This window comes from Hakea prostrata, chromosome 5 (assembly GCF_041222555.1).
Source record: "Hakea prostrata isolate BN-2017 chromosome 5, UWA_Hpros_2, whole genome shotgun sequence".
Lineage (NCBI taxonomy): Eukaryota > Viridiplantae > Streptophyta > Magnoliopsida > Proteales > Proteaceae > Hakea > Hakea prostrata.
The window spans coordinates 53050109-53065200 of NC_142604.1; the positions used below are offsets into that span (position 1 = coordinate 53050109).

General features: G+C 36.4%; 1 protein-coding gene and 1 long non-coding RNA gene across 2 annotated transcripts; both read right to left on the minus strand.

The window, feature by feature from the left end:
- Positions 1-654: 654 nt before the first annotated feature.
- Positions 655-4655, minus strand: LOC149016502 (uncharacterized). The gene is made up of 4 exons (XR_016173537.1): positions 4498-4655; positions 2920-3012; positions 2659-2829; positions 655-973 (listed from the first exon to the last, which is right to left on the minus strand). It is a non-coding gene; the product is annotated as an uncharacterized LOC149016502 (long non-coding RNA).
- Positions 4656-12252: 7597 nt separating this feature from the next.
- Positions 12253-13655, minus strand: LOC149016503 (ankyrin repeat-containing protein BDA1-like). Its single transcript, XM_089156773.1, has 2 exons — positions 13071-13655; positions 12253-12984 (listed from the first exon to the last, which is right to left on the minus strand). Exons 1-2 carry the CDS (start codon positions 13653-13655, stop codon positions 12253-12255), a joined length of 1317 nt encoding a protein of 438 aa, XP_089012899.1.
- Between the last annotated feature and the right edge of the window lie 1437 nt (positions 13656-15092).

The window sequence follows — 15092 nt, forward strand, 5'->3', positions numbered from 1 at the left end:
ATGAACTAGAGAAGCATCCAGAGAATTTTGTAATCAGTGTATTCCTTTATAACTTAACAGGAAAGTTTTATGGGAGGCTGTCCTCAAACCAGCTATGATGTATGGTGTGAAAAGCTGATGTGAATAAATGTTATATAAATAAATCTGGCTTTGAAAAGATGAGGATGTTGAGGTGGATGTGGGGCAATAATATGAAGGATAAAATAAGGAAAGACAAAATTAGAAGCTGGGCTGAGTGTAGCTCCAATCCATGATAAACTTAGAAAGAGTCAACGAAGGTGGCATGGCCCCCTGTTCACTGGAGGCCTCCAAATAGAAAGAACAGCCAAATTCAGATTAGGGAACCAAATGAGCAAGAGCATGCTAAGATAACTATAGGAGAAGTGGCGAAGAAATATGCTTAGCCTAGGTCTCACTCCTATGATTTCAAACTGTGCTGATTGGAGAGTGACAATTCCCATGGCCGACTGCTAATAGTTTGGTCATTGTTTTTGGGTAGCTATCGCTGCAGCTACGTTACAGTTACATGACTAATTATAGCTCAAAGCCCTTGAGTTTGTGTCTTTGCAATGATTACCCTCTTATTCTAATTCAATTTTTTTAAGTTTCAACTTTCAACTAGGATCCCTGAAGCCAACCCCCATTTGGTTGGGATAAGGTTGGGATTGTTGTTGTTGTATAGCCAATGAAAGCACCTCAGCAGCTTTAAAAGGCTAAATTGTTCAATGGAGACAACAATTTCACTCTTGAGATAACTAAATCTCTTAATATAAAGGGATGGCTTATGATGGAAATGATAAAATAGAATAATAAAGAGATTATAGGGGATAAGATGATACAGCCACAAAGAAGAGTATAAAGATAGAGCATTTATCTTATTATCAGAAACCTGGTTACAACAAAATAAAGCATTACCTTGTTTACAGCTGAACTCTGCATCCTTGGAAATGTATTAATTTGACAAGCCATTGGCCTAAGAAAAAATGTAAAGAAGTTCATGCAGATAAATAAAGCATCTGTCAGAAATTATCTCAAGGACAAAAGAAGTTCCACCACATAATAAACAAATGCAGTGCCTAAAAGTGTGCATTCACAAGCTCCAGATGGACCGACTAAAAACTGCCATTGTGAAATATACCCAGTTATATACAAAAAGAATGCCCATATAATAAGGTTAGACATTGATACTTCTTTGTTATTAACCAGGTCTCCTGGTTTGTCTACTTTCAATTCATACAATTTTTACTTTTTGACCCCAAAAAAGAAAAAGAAAATAAGCAGTAGTTTGAGATTAATTTTCCATCCCATTGCTAATATTGTACTTATATGAATGATCAAAACAGTAACCGAGCATGATCTTTTCACAAAGAAAATATTCTAGCATTAGGAAGGTTGTTAATAATACAAATCAAATGGTAAAGGAGGAGTGAAAACTGAACTTAGATATATTAACTGTGACCTAACAAGAACAATATAAATAGGGAAAGCTCTGTAGGTCAAAATTAAATCAACTGAACTCGAGCATGCAAATTAGAGAGGAAAGATCTAAATTAAGTATGCCAATTAGAGAGGAGAGATCTGACTAATAAACTAAAAACAACAATGTGTTTGTTCCTTGGGGTGTTAACTAGGAGCTTGAAGGAAGCAGATGAAATTCGGAACTACATCCTCAAAGATGGCTTCCCAAATCTGATTTAAGGGCCCTAATTTGGTGGTTTACCTACAAAGGTTAAGTTCCATCAAGTATGCAAAATCATAGCTCTGAAGACAACCATGCTTACAGGATCACAAATCGAAGATCTGCTGAATGTGGAGAGTAATTAGCGACACTCTCAATCAGATGTTCATGGAGGCAAGGGCAAGAGAAGAAGAGGTGGTTCAAATTTTCCATACCCAGAGGGTAGTGGATACTAGTAGGATGAACGCGGATATGACGGTGGATGAGGAAATCTTGGGTGGGGGATTCTGGTGAAGTTCCAAGTAGAAGAGGTGGTGAAAGAGCCAATTCGGGAGGGTTCCAAACAATCTTGTTTTTTTTTTTTTTTTTTTTTTTTTTTTTGGGGGGGGGGGGGAAGGAAATTAGGAAGGGAAGTTGATATGGGGTTGAGGACAAGGAGTTAGGCTGGGGGGTCCAACATAAGGTTTCTCCGTAGAGAAGGAATTGTAATAGCAAACTTTGATTTCAATTCATGAGTGAGGTGACAAACCCTCTCACGGAAGTTCCTTTCTCCATAGAGAAGGAATTGTAATAGCAAACTTTGATTTCAATTCATGAGTGAGGTGACAAACTCTCTCGCGAAAGTTCCTTTATATAATCACTCTAAAGACAGATTAAAATACATCAACTAACACCCAGCTAAAATACACAAAATGAATATTGACTCTTAAATGAAATTCATAGGATAGAGTGTAGTGTACACCAAAATGCCATTGGCCATGACTTGGAAATTTTCTTCTCTTTCTTCCTGAGGGATAAAATGCAGGGCACTATTTCCCATATGTAAGTAACACTCCCTAAGGAAAATAGTTCCATGATATGTTACTCTGTTACTTTAATTCCTAATAATTTTTGTCACTTGCCAAAATAATCTCTAAAAAACTACTAAGGAACACAAATAGAGGAAGAAGAAGGGAAAAAAACCACATATCAGTAAATACCTGGCAACCAATGATCCTTTATGGGGCCTTTGTGTCTCTAAGGATAACAGAAAATTTGAACTCAAGAACTTGTTTTGGCACAAGAAGTCACTATGAGCCTCAGCATGAAGAGACCAATTTATTTTGGGAGGTTTACCATCACATTTGGAATCTCTACCAGAATTGGTTTTGCTGCAGTGATAAGAAAAACAAGTAGATTTATGAATAGAATCAGAAATTTAAAAAATAATAATAATAAATAAATACAATTTTGTAACTTGCCTTGGTAAGTTTTCTTTAGTCATCAGTTAAACATAACCACACACTTCTAGCAACAGAACAACCTTGATCAGAACTAAAGGAAAACTACAAGACCTGCAAACAAAACTCCCACTGAAAGAGTCCAGAAAATACTAAAGAAATACAAAATAATTTTATTTTCCTTAAAACCTAATACGAACAAGCATTTTAAACCTCAAAAAATGTTCGAGTGACTTACAAGATTTATTCCTGAAATTATATGGTCCTGCTCAATCTCAGTGCTTCAATGACCTACCCTTATTATCTATGCCCATGTGAACTGACAGCACGGATTATACTTTATGGTTTAATTAATTTGAGAACTAACACAATTGTACGGAATACATTAATATTTAAGCAGTAGTAATCCCTCTATCTGTACATAAAAAAATTTTGGATGAAGACAATCGTATGATATCATTGTGGCACTCTCATAAATTTGTTTCAGCACCTTCATATTTACAAAGTTCAACATGAAAAGTAGTACAAGCTCAAACTTGGTCCCTCCATTAATCTACTATGTACTATTCCACTAGAATGTCACTCGATTTGAATGATTAGCTGCCAAGCCGTCTAGAGTATCATCAACCACTATCTCTTGCTCTCACCACTAAACCTGTCTCAAACTATTCATCTTTCGATTTCATTGCTAAAATTTGTCTTTATTTTTAATCTGCACACCTTAGATTACTATACCAGTTTGGTCTAGACTTCTAATTCATTCTGTTTCATTGGGTCCCCAGTGTTAACTATGGAGTCCAGGAGTTCCCCTCGACTCAGTGAAAGATTCTCATCATTTCATGTTCTTGCATTTTAGCCTCTTGCATTGATTATTTCCACAAATATGTCTATATTTAAATCAAACCCCCTGTAGAACTGTCACATGCTTCAATGCTTTCTCTGTTTTATAGACTGCCTTGTCAATTATCATTCAATAAATTGTTAACCTGTGATGAATATGCAAAGTTTAAAAATTGAAGCATGAATTTTCTGAGAACCACCTGGCGAAGTGGTGAACTGGTAAAGTCTATGGAAGTCCAACTTAGGCCCTAGGGAACGAACATCGCCCACAAATATGATTACCTCCAATACAGTAAGATACATGGAACAAGATCAAGTGTTTGCGACTATACCTCCAATGCTTCAGACTCGGAAGCCTTATACGGATATGATTACAATGCTAATGGACTTTTAGTACCCTCTGGATCTTTCCGAGACTTTCAGTCTCCAGATAAAACAATCATCCCAAAATGAATCAGAACTGATTTAACGAATCCTTTATTAAAAATAAATAAGAGAAAAACCCTAAAAATTCCGTTTAATAAGCACTCGCTAGCAATGCTTACAGAGAACCAGAAACAGAAGCGAGCGAGAATACCTAAGAAGTTCAAAAGGTCGCATTTTGAAGGAAGTTCATTTACTGGTCTTTGTGGTCATAAACGATAAGCACGTACCATTATAGCAAATAGCAGAACAGGTATATGAAGAAACGACACTGAAAGATTTCACTATTCAGAATAAAAAAAGGTTACCATAAGAAATAAAGATCAGAAATCTAACCTTCTTCTCTGGTTTCAGGACCTTTCAGTGAAAAGAGCAGGGCAGGCTCAAGAAATTATTATTTCGCCATTGAAGAGGATGATGAGAAGTCACAAACTCGCAAGTGCGCAACACAAGAATAAAAAAATGAGCGAGATTTTCTGAATGTTAATTTGAGTTTGGCGGCAAATTTCGATGATTCGATGAGGAAAGATTTATCCTTTAAATTTTGAAACTTCTCTCGGTGAATCCTGGACAACGAATGCGGACTTCATCTAGCAACCACAAGATCAGAATCCTTCTCAGGATTACATAAACAACGATTTAACCGCTTTCAACGATAAATTGGACTAATATGTCCAATAAAAATCAATTTTAGGGTGTGTCAGTGTTTTAAAATTTCCATTGCAATTTGCTCAAAAAAATAAATATATATCATATTGTTTACTCAACTTTTCCTTTTTCTTTTTCTTTTTTCTTTTTTCTTAATGAGTGCTTTTTCATATAGAAAGTAAAAGTTTTTTTTTTTTGGTAAAGAACGTAAAAGAATATTACATTTAACTTTATAGGAAGAATTACACCCATGGCCTTTTCACTAAAAAGTGTTTATCACCACCAAAACAACTCTGTGACGTGACTGACCGATGGTAATCATAGTTGAAAATCAAGTTTTTTTCTTTTTTATTTTTACCTCAAAAAATTATATTATTTTACCATCTCAATAAAAGTACAAACCATAAAAGCAAAAAGTGCAAATTTTTATCGGTCCCTATACTTAGGCTCTACTTATAAGTGTTCCTTTACTTAAAAGTTTCACATTTGATTTGTACACAAACCCTCATATCTCCTTCTCCCCTAATGTGTTTTTATTTTTTTTTACTTCTGTTTTACCACTAGAAAAGGTGAATAGCTATGCGTTGGCTAATGTTTCTTTAATTGCCTTGTTTCCGCTTGGATCTGGCGTGCGGTCTTGCCATCGCTATCGGATGAACTTCAGTGGCTCCATTCTCACTATCTAGGTGACTCTCTTATGATGCAGGTTCGTAAGTTCAGTTTTACAACCACAGTTTATCGATTATGGGAATCTCGTAATTTCATTCCTTATCGGAATGATAGGAGACGAGCCTGTGTGATGCTGAATCTCATATTGGGCAATACCCAAAATCGTTTTTGACATCTGGTCCAACGCGCGGAGGATCCTCCCAATCATCGCTCTTTCTTCTCAAATTGGCAAATTACTGTTAACTATGCTCTATCGGCTGAATTGCGTCTTTGCTGGTCTAAACCTCCCTCTCGCTGGGTTGCAATTAATTGTGACGGTTCAGTTCACTCGCCCACCTCTGGTTTGTATCAAGGGGGATATGGAGCAATTGGAAGAAATTCTCACTGCCGAGGTTCTCTTTGTTTAGAAAGGTGGATGTCTTTCACCTAGTGTCATACATATGGAATTGACAACAATTAGATTGGGTATGTGATACGCACGTCATCGAGGTTATTCCTGTGTCGAAATTCGTAGTGATTCCACTCTAGCAATCCAACAAATTGCTCAACCTAGTGAAGCATTATGGTCAACTCGTGATATTTTAGAGGATATTTGGGGAATGCGACCTATGTTTCGCCATTGTGTCTTCATACATCATCTGAGGGAGGTTAATGCAGCTGCTGACTTTTTGGCTAGTTTGGTTTCAAACGAGAATGAAGTAGAACTTTAGGTTGAACATTTGCCAAACCGACTCTTGGTTATTATCGAGCAAGACCAGAATGGCTACAATTACTTTCATTCCTAGTTTCTATGTAATATTTATATCTTAGTATTAATATAAAGCGCCTATTTAACTGAAGAAAGAAAAAAACATTATCCAGTACAAATTTATTACTTGAACCGCCAAACTAATCATGAGCATTATCAATTCTCAGACACTAAAATCATACTCTTCTTTTAATTTTTTTATCCAAATAGAATTAACATACGGTTTGATAATTGGGAGAAAAAAATCAACCCTACTGTGTATTAACCTACTAAACACTACTAGGAATTCTGTCAGTTCAAGCAGTGGCATGACCTCTTTCTGAATCTGGGCTCTTATCCTCTTTGATCAACTCCGGAAATCACATGTATTCATCTACAATTCCCTCATTAGGGCCTTCTCTAATTCCAATTCTCCTCAAGCATCGATCTCTCTTCATTCACACATGCTAAACTCCTTTGTTACTCCTAATCACTTCTTCACCAAGAGATAATTATTCATTATCAGATCCTCAAATTAGGGCACCTGTCACACCCCACCCAGCCGGATTCGGTCATACCCGAATGCCCGTGGGGGTGATACACTTAAAGATCTAGGTTCAAGGACAAATCCATACAAAACATGATATAGTATAATTAAATTGACAAAAATAAATCAAGTTTCACATATAAAGTTATCAAAACTGAAATAATTGTTACAATCATCCATTACTTCAAAATAAAAGTATAACATCAGAGTTTTGAAAAGAAAATAGAGTAGTTTTATCCACAGCGGAAAAATAAACTAAACTAGTTCTCTAATAGAATCCACACTGCATTAAGCTCCAAGTGCGTCAACTTCTTTTTCGGTCACTCCTTCAAGAAGATGTGTTGGCAACGAATCCTCCATTTGGAAAGAGTCCTCATAACCTGCAGTATATTCTAATCGAAAAAGACATATAAAAGGAATGAGTTCAAAAGAACTCAGTGAGATCAACTCAACATCATATCATACATTCATTCACAAGATTTCACACCACACATATAACATGAATATCAATAATGTAATTAATGACAATGATATGATATGTGAATGATTGTGCTCCTAACTCTATCATGAAGTCTCTATGGTAGACACGCATTAAGTACATACCAGTCTTCTTTGGGCGGTCTCATCACTCTTCCCTCACGGCACTAAAGCACGTCTGTTGGGTTCTCCGCGGTTGTTGTGTAAAGTCCTGTCAAGCCATGGTCGGGGATTAGGTCACCACTCTCACATCACCATTGATATAAGATCTGGCGCGTGTCAAGGATAATCTTAGGCCCAAGGCAAGGTCATATGGTCTTGTACTACATATGGTCCAGATATTTCCCCTCATGCCTAGTGCTCTGTTGGTTCAATACCTTCCCACCTATGAATGGAATCCTCAGCGGGAGGCATCTGTTGGACCCAATTCATTAACCTAGTGGTCATCCACATATAATGGATAGGATGATCTCCATGTCCTCTCACGGGTCATTTCACCGGTCTTGAGCGTCCATAAGCCCTTATCTATTATATGCAACCCTACCTCTCTATGATGATAGTGGGCCTGCTTGACACACAGGACCCAGCCATTAACATCACGGGTTAACCGGCTTCAATACCCCTGCCGAAAGGGTAATAGTACTCATGAGGTCAACTAACCAAACACTTCTAGACATGTCCTAAATATGTAAATCAGTAATCGGGAAAAAGCCAAGGACACCATAGGAATGCGTCCCATACCGCCTCCTCTGGTATCCTATGGCATAAATGCCAAAAGGGCATTCTCCATTCTCAACCACAATATAAGCAATCATATAATGTCACTAGGGCAATGGGTGAACCCACAACCCTAGTAGAAAATACAAGGTAGAGGAAATAATAATATTTCTCCTCTTATACAATCACATTCCATTTCATAACGACAATAATAGATTTCAAAGCAAGGAGCAACATCAGAAGTAATAATAAACATAAATTATAGCAATTCATATTTAACAAAAGACATAAAATAACCACAAGATAATACTAAAGCAATACAAGATATCAATAATGAAAAGTAACTAACATCATTACACATGTAATATAAAGTTAAGTATATTCCTCACCTTTTATTTTGTTCTTTTCTCCAATGGTTAGTAATTCCTTCTCACAAATTAGTGAGTAAAGATATATTAACCTATTCATGCAAAAGAAATAATTATCACAAATTAGAGCCAATTTGGGTTTCAAAGGATATCCTAAAATCTTCTCACGAAAACTCAAATCTGAAAACTAGGTTAAAGAGGGTCACTTGTGAATGGTTACTAATTTGCCACCAATTCGAAGTCTATAATGAAGCAAAACTTTGGGAAAGTCTAATTGGAAACAAAAGGATCCTACGGGTACCTTCAATTTGATTAAATTTGACCTAAATCAAAAAGCCCCAAGTTTGGCTCTCCTAAATCACCCGTGTGTGATCCGGGGAGTCAAATTCTAAAGTCTTTTGCAAGGGGATAAACCATTACTCCCAAACTCAAGGGGAACCTTAATACAAGAAAAGAGAATCATTCAATATACAAAACATGAATTCCTTTAAGATCTCTCAAAAGGAAAGAAGAGAAATTACTCCCACAAACTAGGAAGTGACATTAACACAAGAAAGGAAAGCATCCAAGATACCTAACAACCTTCCCTTTCAAGATCTCCATGAAAGAAGAAAGATAAACTTTCACCAACTTTGATTAAAGAGAAGGGTTAAAGAAAACTAGCATTTCCTAATGATTTTGTGAAGATTCGGATCATAAAAACCTTCGGAAGAATGGAAATCGCTAATCTCTTTCGTTTATCATTTTCTCCAAAGCCTCCGCCTCTTTTTAGCCTCAAAAAATGCGTTTACGGATGAGATAAAACATAAATAGGGTTTAAAATCCGAAATTCCAATTTTGCTCCTAAATAGAAAATGGGGTGGGGGTTGGTTCACCCAAACGGCTCAAACTTCTGGTCTATGGTTGGACCCCCAAACGAACTCTGATTTTGATGATTTTTAGCTTGTTGGAAAGGTCTTTCGACGATCTTCGATTTGATACCTTATTCGTGTCAATTGGATTCTCCATCGCCAATCTAAAAATGTTCCAAAATCACCCTTTTTACACCATCGGGATTAATCTTCTCTCTTCACTTAAACTCTAGGAGAGTTTTTTAGTCATTACAAGGGTCATCCACTAACATTGGTTCAATTTCCAATCCTTTGGGCTCGAATTGAATGGTTCATAATTGTCACCAAATCAAGGCCTAGGTTTTTGGTTTTAAAACCATGGGTTAAAGGGGTAGAAATCTGGGGATTTCACAGCACCGATTTGGCGGCTTAGGCAGACTTAGTTTGGAGAATAAGATTGTCAAAACACCAAAGTAAATTTTTGCATCACACTTCAAAACTTAAAGATCTTGCAGATAGATTCAAATGAGTTGCAATTTTTAGCAAGATTACTAAATCCCTAAACCCCCCCCCCCCCAAACCTTCATTGTGTTGCTTGCATGCAATGATGCAAGCATGGCTCTGTCTCTATCAGTGGCAATATGACTGTGAAGAATTTCCTAACAGATAATCTGTCTCTATGGCGGCAATTCTCAATTTAATTATTTTTCCTCCCTTAGAAGTTGATTCTGATGCTTGCTTAAAAGGTGTTGTGGAGAGCATGGATCATGAAGGGCCCTCGGGAGAGACACACACCCCCACTAGGGCTGGTGTGTCCCCCTCCTTCATAAGATTCAAGAGGAGCCCCTCGGGAGAGACACACACCCCCACTCGGGAAGGTGTGTACTCTTCCCTGGAGAGCCACACTTGAAGTAAGTTCCAGAAGACCTTCTAGACTATGTCAAAAGAGTTAGTTACGAATAACTACTCAACATATCCATTCCAAGAATTGGGGAGATAAACAAGCAAGTAACGGCTCTATCTGGCCCGCTAAAGAAGGAGTCACTATTCCGAAGATATCTCACCCACTCTTCAACTAACTATGCGAGATCCGAGGAAACGTTGCCTCCAGGTATCCTCTATATAAGCCCACATCCTACAAGGAGAAAGGTATGAGATTCATCTTACCAGTTATTCATTACGTCTTGAGAACTCTCTCAAGAATTCTTATTGTTGCCTAGGCTGACTTGGGCGTCGGAGGCGGTTCCCCGGCCAAAACTTGGCCGGTCCATTCTTGTTTTCTTTATGAGTGCAGGCATCTCATCCATTCCAATTTGGCAGGGGGCTCTTAAGGTGGTCATCTCAGTATCCGGCCCTCGAAGAAGTTCTAGATGCAACAAATTTGATTTCTCGAACGTATGGAATGCTTTTCTCATACTTCTTCGAAAGTCTTTTCTTTTCGGAGAAATTCCAAGGTGTCATCTTGAATGACGGCAAAAGGTATAGGATAGTTTGATGATTCAAGTAATAGGTTTGAAGTTTGAACTAAATAATGGAACCGACTCGATTTGAAAAAGAAAAACAACTAGATTAAAAAAATTGACAAGTAACCTGAGAATTTAAAAACATCAAGAACAGAAACTCTTTGAACCTTTCAAGATCGATAATGTATTTTTTTCGATAAAGATTGATAGCATAAATGAGGGGTAAAACATCTCAAAGAAAGGATCCTAATCAAATAGACCATGAAAGATTAAAGAAACTTTAGAGGCGAGCTATTAAGAGGCCGAGGGGGCCATTTTCTTAAAAAAATTTGCATATTCCTTGTTTTTTTCCCTTGATTTTATTTTTGTACATGTGAAATACATTTTTGGCCCCCTCCACTTCCAAGAGTCCCTAAACTTTCTCTTAAATTCAATTCATTTCAATAGCAATTTAAATTTTAAGTTTTACTTATTCCCCTTCCAAGTATCCCTAATTTTTTTTCTAAACTTTTGATTCCTTCTAATAACAATTTAAATTTTAAGTTTTATTAATTGCACATTTAAAATTTCAGTCATTGATTTTATTGATGAATCCAATCATAACCAATGATTTTTTTTACTGTTTCCCCATATTTAGTTAATACATTTCGAATCTATATTTTCTTCTACAATTTCTTCCGTACCTTCTTTCTTTCATGATTTTTTAGAAGTTCTAAATGGTAACAATTCTAATTGTACAATTTTAGCCATATGTTTTATTTCAATATAATTTTTATAATTTACCTATAATTGTGCTATCTATATTTTTAATGTAGGCCCCCATGTTCGAATATAATAAAATAGTTCATAAATGGGATCATAGTGGGTCCCACATGGGTTCACAATATGTGTAGCAGAAAGAGGTGTCAGTGCTTGTCCGACTAAGAGGTGATCTAGAGTCAATATTTGGTTCCCCAATGTTCAATCTTGGCTCAGCACCGGAGAGACTTAGAATGGAGGGTCATATTTCAACGAGCAGCACGCAACATGAAAATGTAGACACACACATACTTCAACATCAATGGGAGCTGTCCCCTGAATATTGTCTCCACCATTGCCACCAAAAGCGACACTAATACTTTGAGAATCAAGTATACAGATATATATATATATATATATATATATATATATATATATATATATATATATATATATATATATATATATATATATATATATATATATATATATATATATATATATATATATATATATATATATATATATATATGGTGAAGTAAAGCATCAGGAAAACAACTCATAGCGGTCATCAGTGAGAACGAATCACAATGAACAAATACCCTAACTTTCCCATAACCCAAACCCATAAGACTAAAACGAAATACTGCATTACAATGGCTAAACCAATGAAGTTGAGTTGGGCAAATTAAACAGAAGTCACAATCTCTACAAGTAGGTTTGAACATATAAAAGAGGTAGATATAAACCTGAAGATTTCGCTGTTTGCTGATGGAGAGATTCTTTGGAAGAACAAAGATGTATTTCTTGAAGCAGGAAAAACTCTGAACCTTTGAATTTGATGAGGGCTCGGCTTATCAAAGGCTTTGGGCTAAAAAGTGGTAAGTCTAGGTGACCTGGGAGCCCTTTATATAGCATCTCTGTCTCCGTCGTTAATGAATCTCCTTTGATAACTTAATTGACCCAAAATGCACCAAAGCACAAAGAAGCCCAAAATCAGAAATGCGAGTGACACATAAAGGCCACCCCACAAGATGCAGTTAAGCACCATGCACATCAGTGCTATTAAAAGTGGAAGACGATAAGGGATTTCTGGTGCGAGTTGAAAGAGCAGGAGCGAAGATAAAGCAAAACCAAACCCACTAGATATCATAACCATGTCGAACAGGCTTGGAGAAGTAGTAGCCAGAATCGGATATCCAGCATTGTGATTGGGATTTTGAGCAGCAACAACAGCAGCAACAGCAGAAGCAGAAGCAGTAGTAGCGTTCTTTGTGTTGTCATCTTGCCATAAGCCACCAGGAGGGGTGATTACAGTTTGGTAAGTCGCTGTTACGACCAAAACCGCAACTACAAGTAGATCGTTTCGTGCTTTAATTGGATCACTTGGGCCATAAATCAAGTATCTAGCCAAGCATGCCACAACACCCTTAAGAAGCCGGAATACCACTGGACATATCATCTTTTGTTTCTCATGGGCTTCACAAAGGATCCTTTCTACTCTTTCTCGATCTTCTCCCCTATTTGGAAAATGAGATGGTAAGAGATCCAGAGCTGTCAACCCTTCTAAGTTCTTCCAATTGACATTCACTGCATTTCTGACAAAAATGTTCCCCTTCAGTAGCAATAGCTCAACCACCTGCATGCAAAAATTTCAGAGCTCGAGACAATAAAGAGATTAATGCATGCATGCATGATGGAAAATTGAATAATTAAGAGGTTTACCTCACGATGTCCTCTTGAAATTGCAAGGTGCAACACAGTGTTGCCTTCCTGATCTTCGCAGCTTAGAAGGTAATGGAAGATCAGAAAGCCTAACATGTAAATATGACCCACCAATTCTTTAAAGACTTTAATTTGATCATATTTTATGGCAAGATGAAATGCAGTCTCTCCCTTGTGAGTTAGATCCTCAATATTTTTTTGTTCACGCATAAAAAAGAATTTCCAAACATTGCTATGTCCATTAATAATCGCACAATGAAAAGGGGTTCTTCCTTCTCTACCCTTGATCATACAAAGATTTCTGTCAAGTGCCATGAGTTGCTTTACAATCCGTAGATTCCCATTGGATGAAGCCAAGTGCAAAGGGGTATACCCGTCATGGTTTAGCCTTTTGGTGAAGGAAGGCTTCAAATTTGCAATTTCTGATACAAAGGTGACATGACCACCCAATACAGCCCAGTGTAATGGAGTCTTTTGGAATTCCATAAAGTTTTTCTCCTCAAGAATAGATGGACATCTAGCAAGTAATTCATACTGAGCATCTACATCTCCATTTTGAGCCACTTCAATCAATTTCTGATCCATTATCTAGTGCAACCTCAACAAAAAGGACAATGAAATCAATATATATATATATATATATATAACCTAAGGAAAATAGAACATTTGCATAGCTCCCATGATCAGATACATAAGGCCCTTGAACTGCCTAGAAAATGCCTATTTGGCTACATGCAAAGTTAACAGCAAGTAACTTCTTCTCCTCTCTTTTTTTAATCAATTTACATTATTATTTTGTAACAATTTTCATATTTTTTGGGTTTGGTATCTATTCTCAAACTTATATTTATTTAAAAGAATATAAAAATTCTAAATAATAACGAGAAAAAAAATCTTTTGTTGTGCCATCTTTCTGCTGTGCACAGTAGTGCACTTTTATCAAAATAAAAGGCTGTGATTAAAAGTTTAATTTTGAATTAAAAAAAATTCAATACTGTTTTAATTTGTAAGTTTTCTCAACCACTTGTTTGGCATATAAAGTAGAGAGATGTAGTGCAGAGAAGTGGATGTTTTTCCTATAATGACTTTAATGAGAATATGCTTATATGACTTGAGAAACAATGGTACGTAAAAATGTCATTTACTTTAAATTAGAAAAACATGTCCCTCCCCACTTATTTTTCTCCTAAGTTTCAGTTGACTTTTCTTTTTTTATTTCTTCTTTTAAGATCATCACATCGCATTTAAAATGATATTATAAAATTATTTATATCTATTCATTTCTAAGCATATTTTTCATTCCATTACCACAGCCAGGTGTGCGACCCGGGTTGAACACCGGAATAGTCAGGACGAAGCCTTGAAAACCGGGTTGGCAACCAAAAAAAAAAAAAAATTTATTGTTTTGATCTCTTTTGAACTAATATGCAAAAAGGAGAATGAAACCGATAGAAGAAGGCCTTAAGATAATGAAATAAAGAAAAAGAAAATCAGCTATTATTCCAATATATTAGAACCTTAAAAGATAGACTCATTATTTTATATGTTCAAACTGAAACTCTTTCATAGGCTATAAGGGAATTAAGAAGAGTTGTGTAAGACTTACACTACTTCAAGATTTCACCACTATGTGAGCGGATGATACCCAGTACTCCCAGCACTGTCTCTCTTCCCACTTGTTCCCCGATTTGTACGTCTAGTATAAATTTGTCCTCAAGTACCTGTAATACTGGGTTTTATAGATTTAAATTCTTTAGTATGAGTACACTTCCTCCCTTGTAGAAGGAAGGAAGAAATACTTACCTGCCAATGAAGGTAAAGAACAAGATTCCCCCAGCCATGGTGAAAACAATTCTTCCTTCTGTTAAACTTGTAAAGGAACTGATAAAGAATTATATTCTCTTTTCTATTCTGAAGGAAAGGATCAAACTTTTCTTCCTTTTCTACTGCTGATGGAAAGTACTCTGATTTCCCACAGGCTGCTAATATGAGGGGAAAAGAAATTGGTTCACTCAGAGAAGG

Bases quoted from the DNA above. Each gene is read 5' to 3' on its own strand.
- LOC149016503 (XM_089156773.1), bottom strand. From the start codon at position 13,655: ATGGATCAGAAATTGATTGAAGTGGCTCAAAATGGAGATGTAGATGCT. The intron at 12,985-13,070 runs GTAAACCTCTTA...TTTTGCATGCAG, and splicing joins TTTCAAGAGGACATCGTGAG to GTGGTTGAGCTATTGCTACT.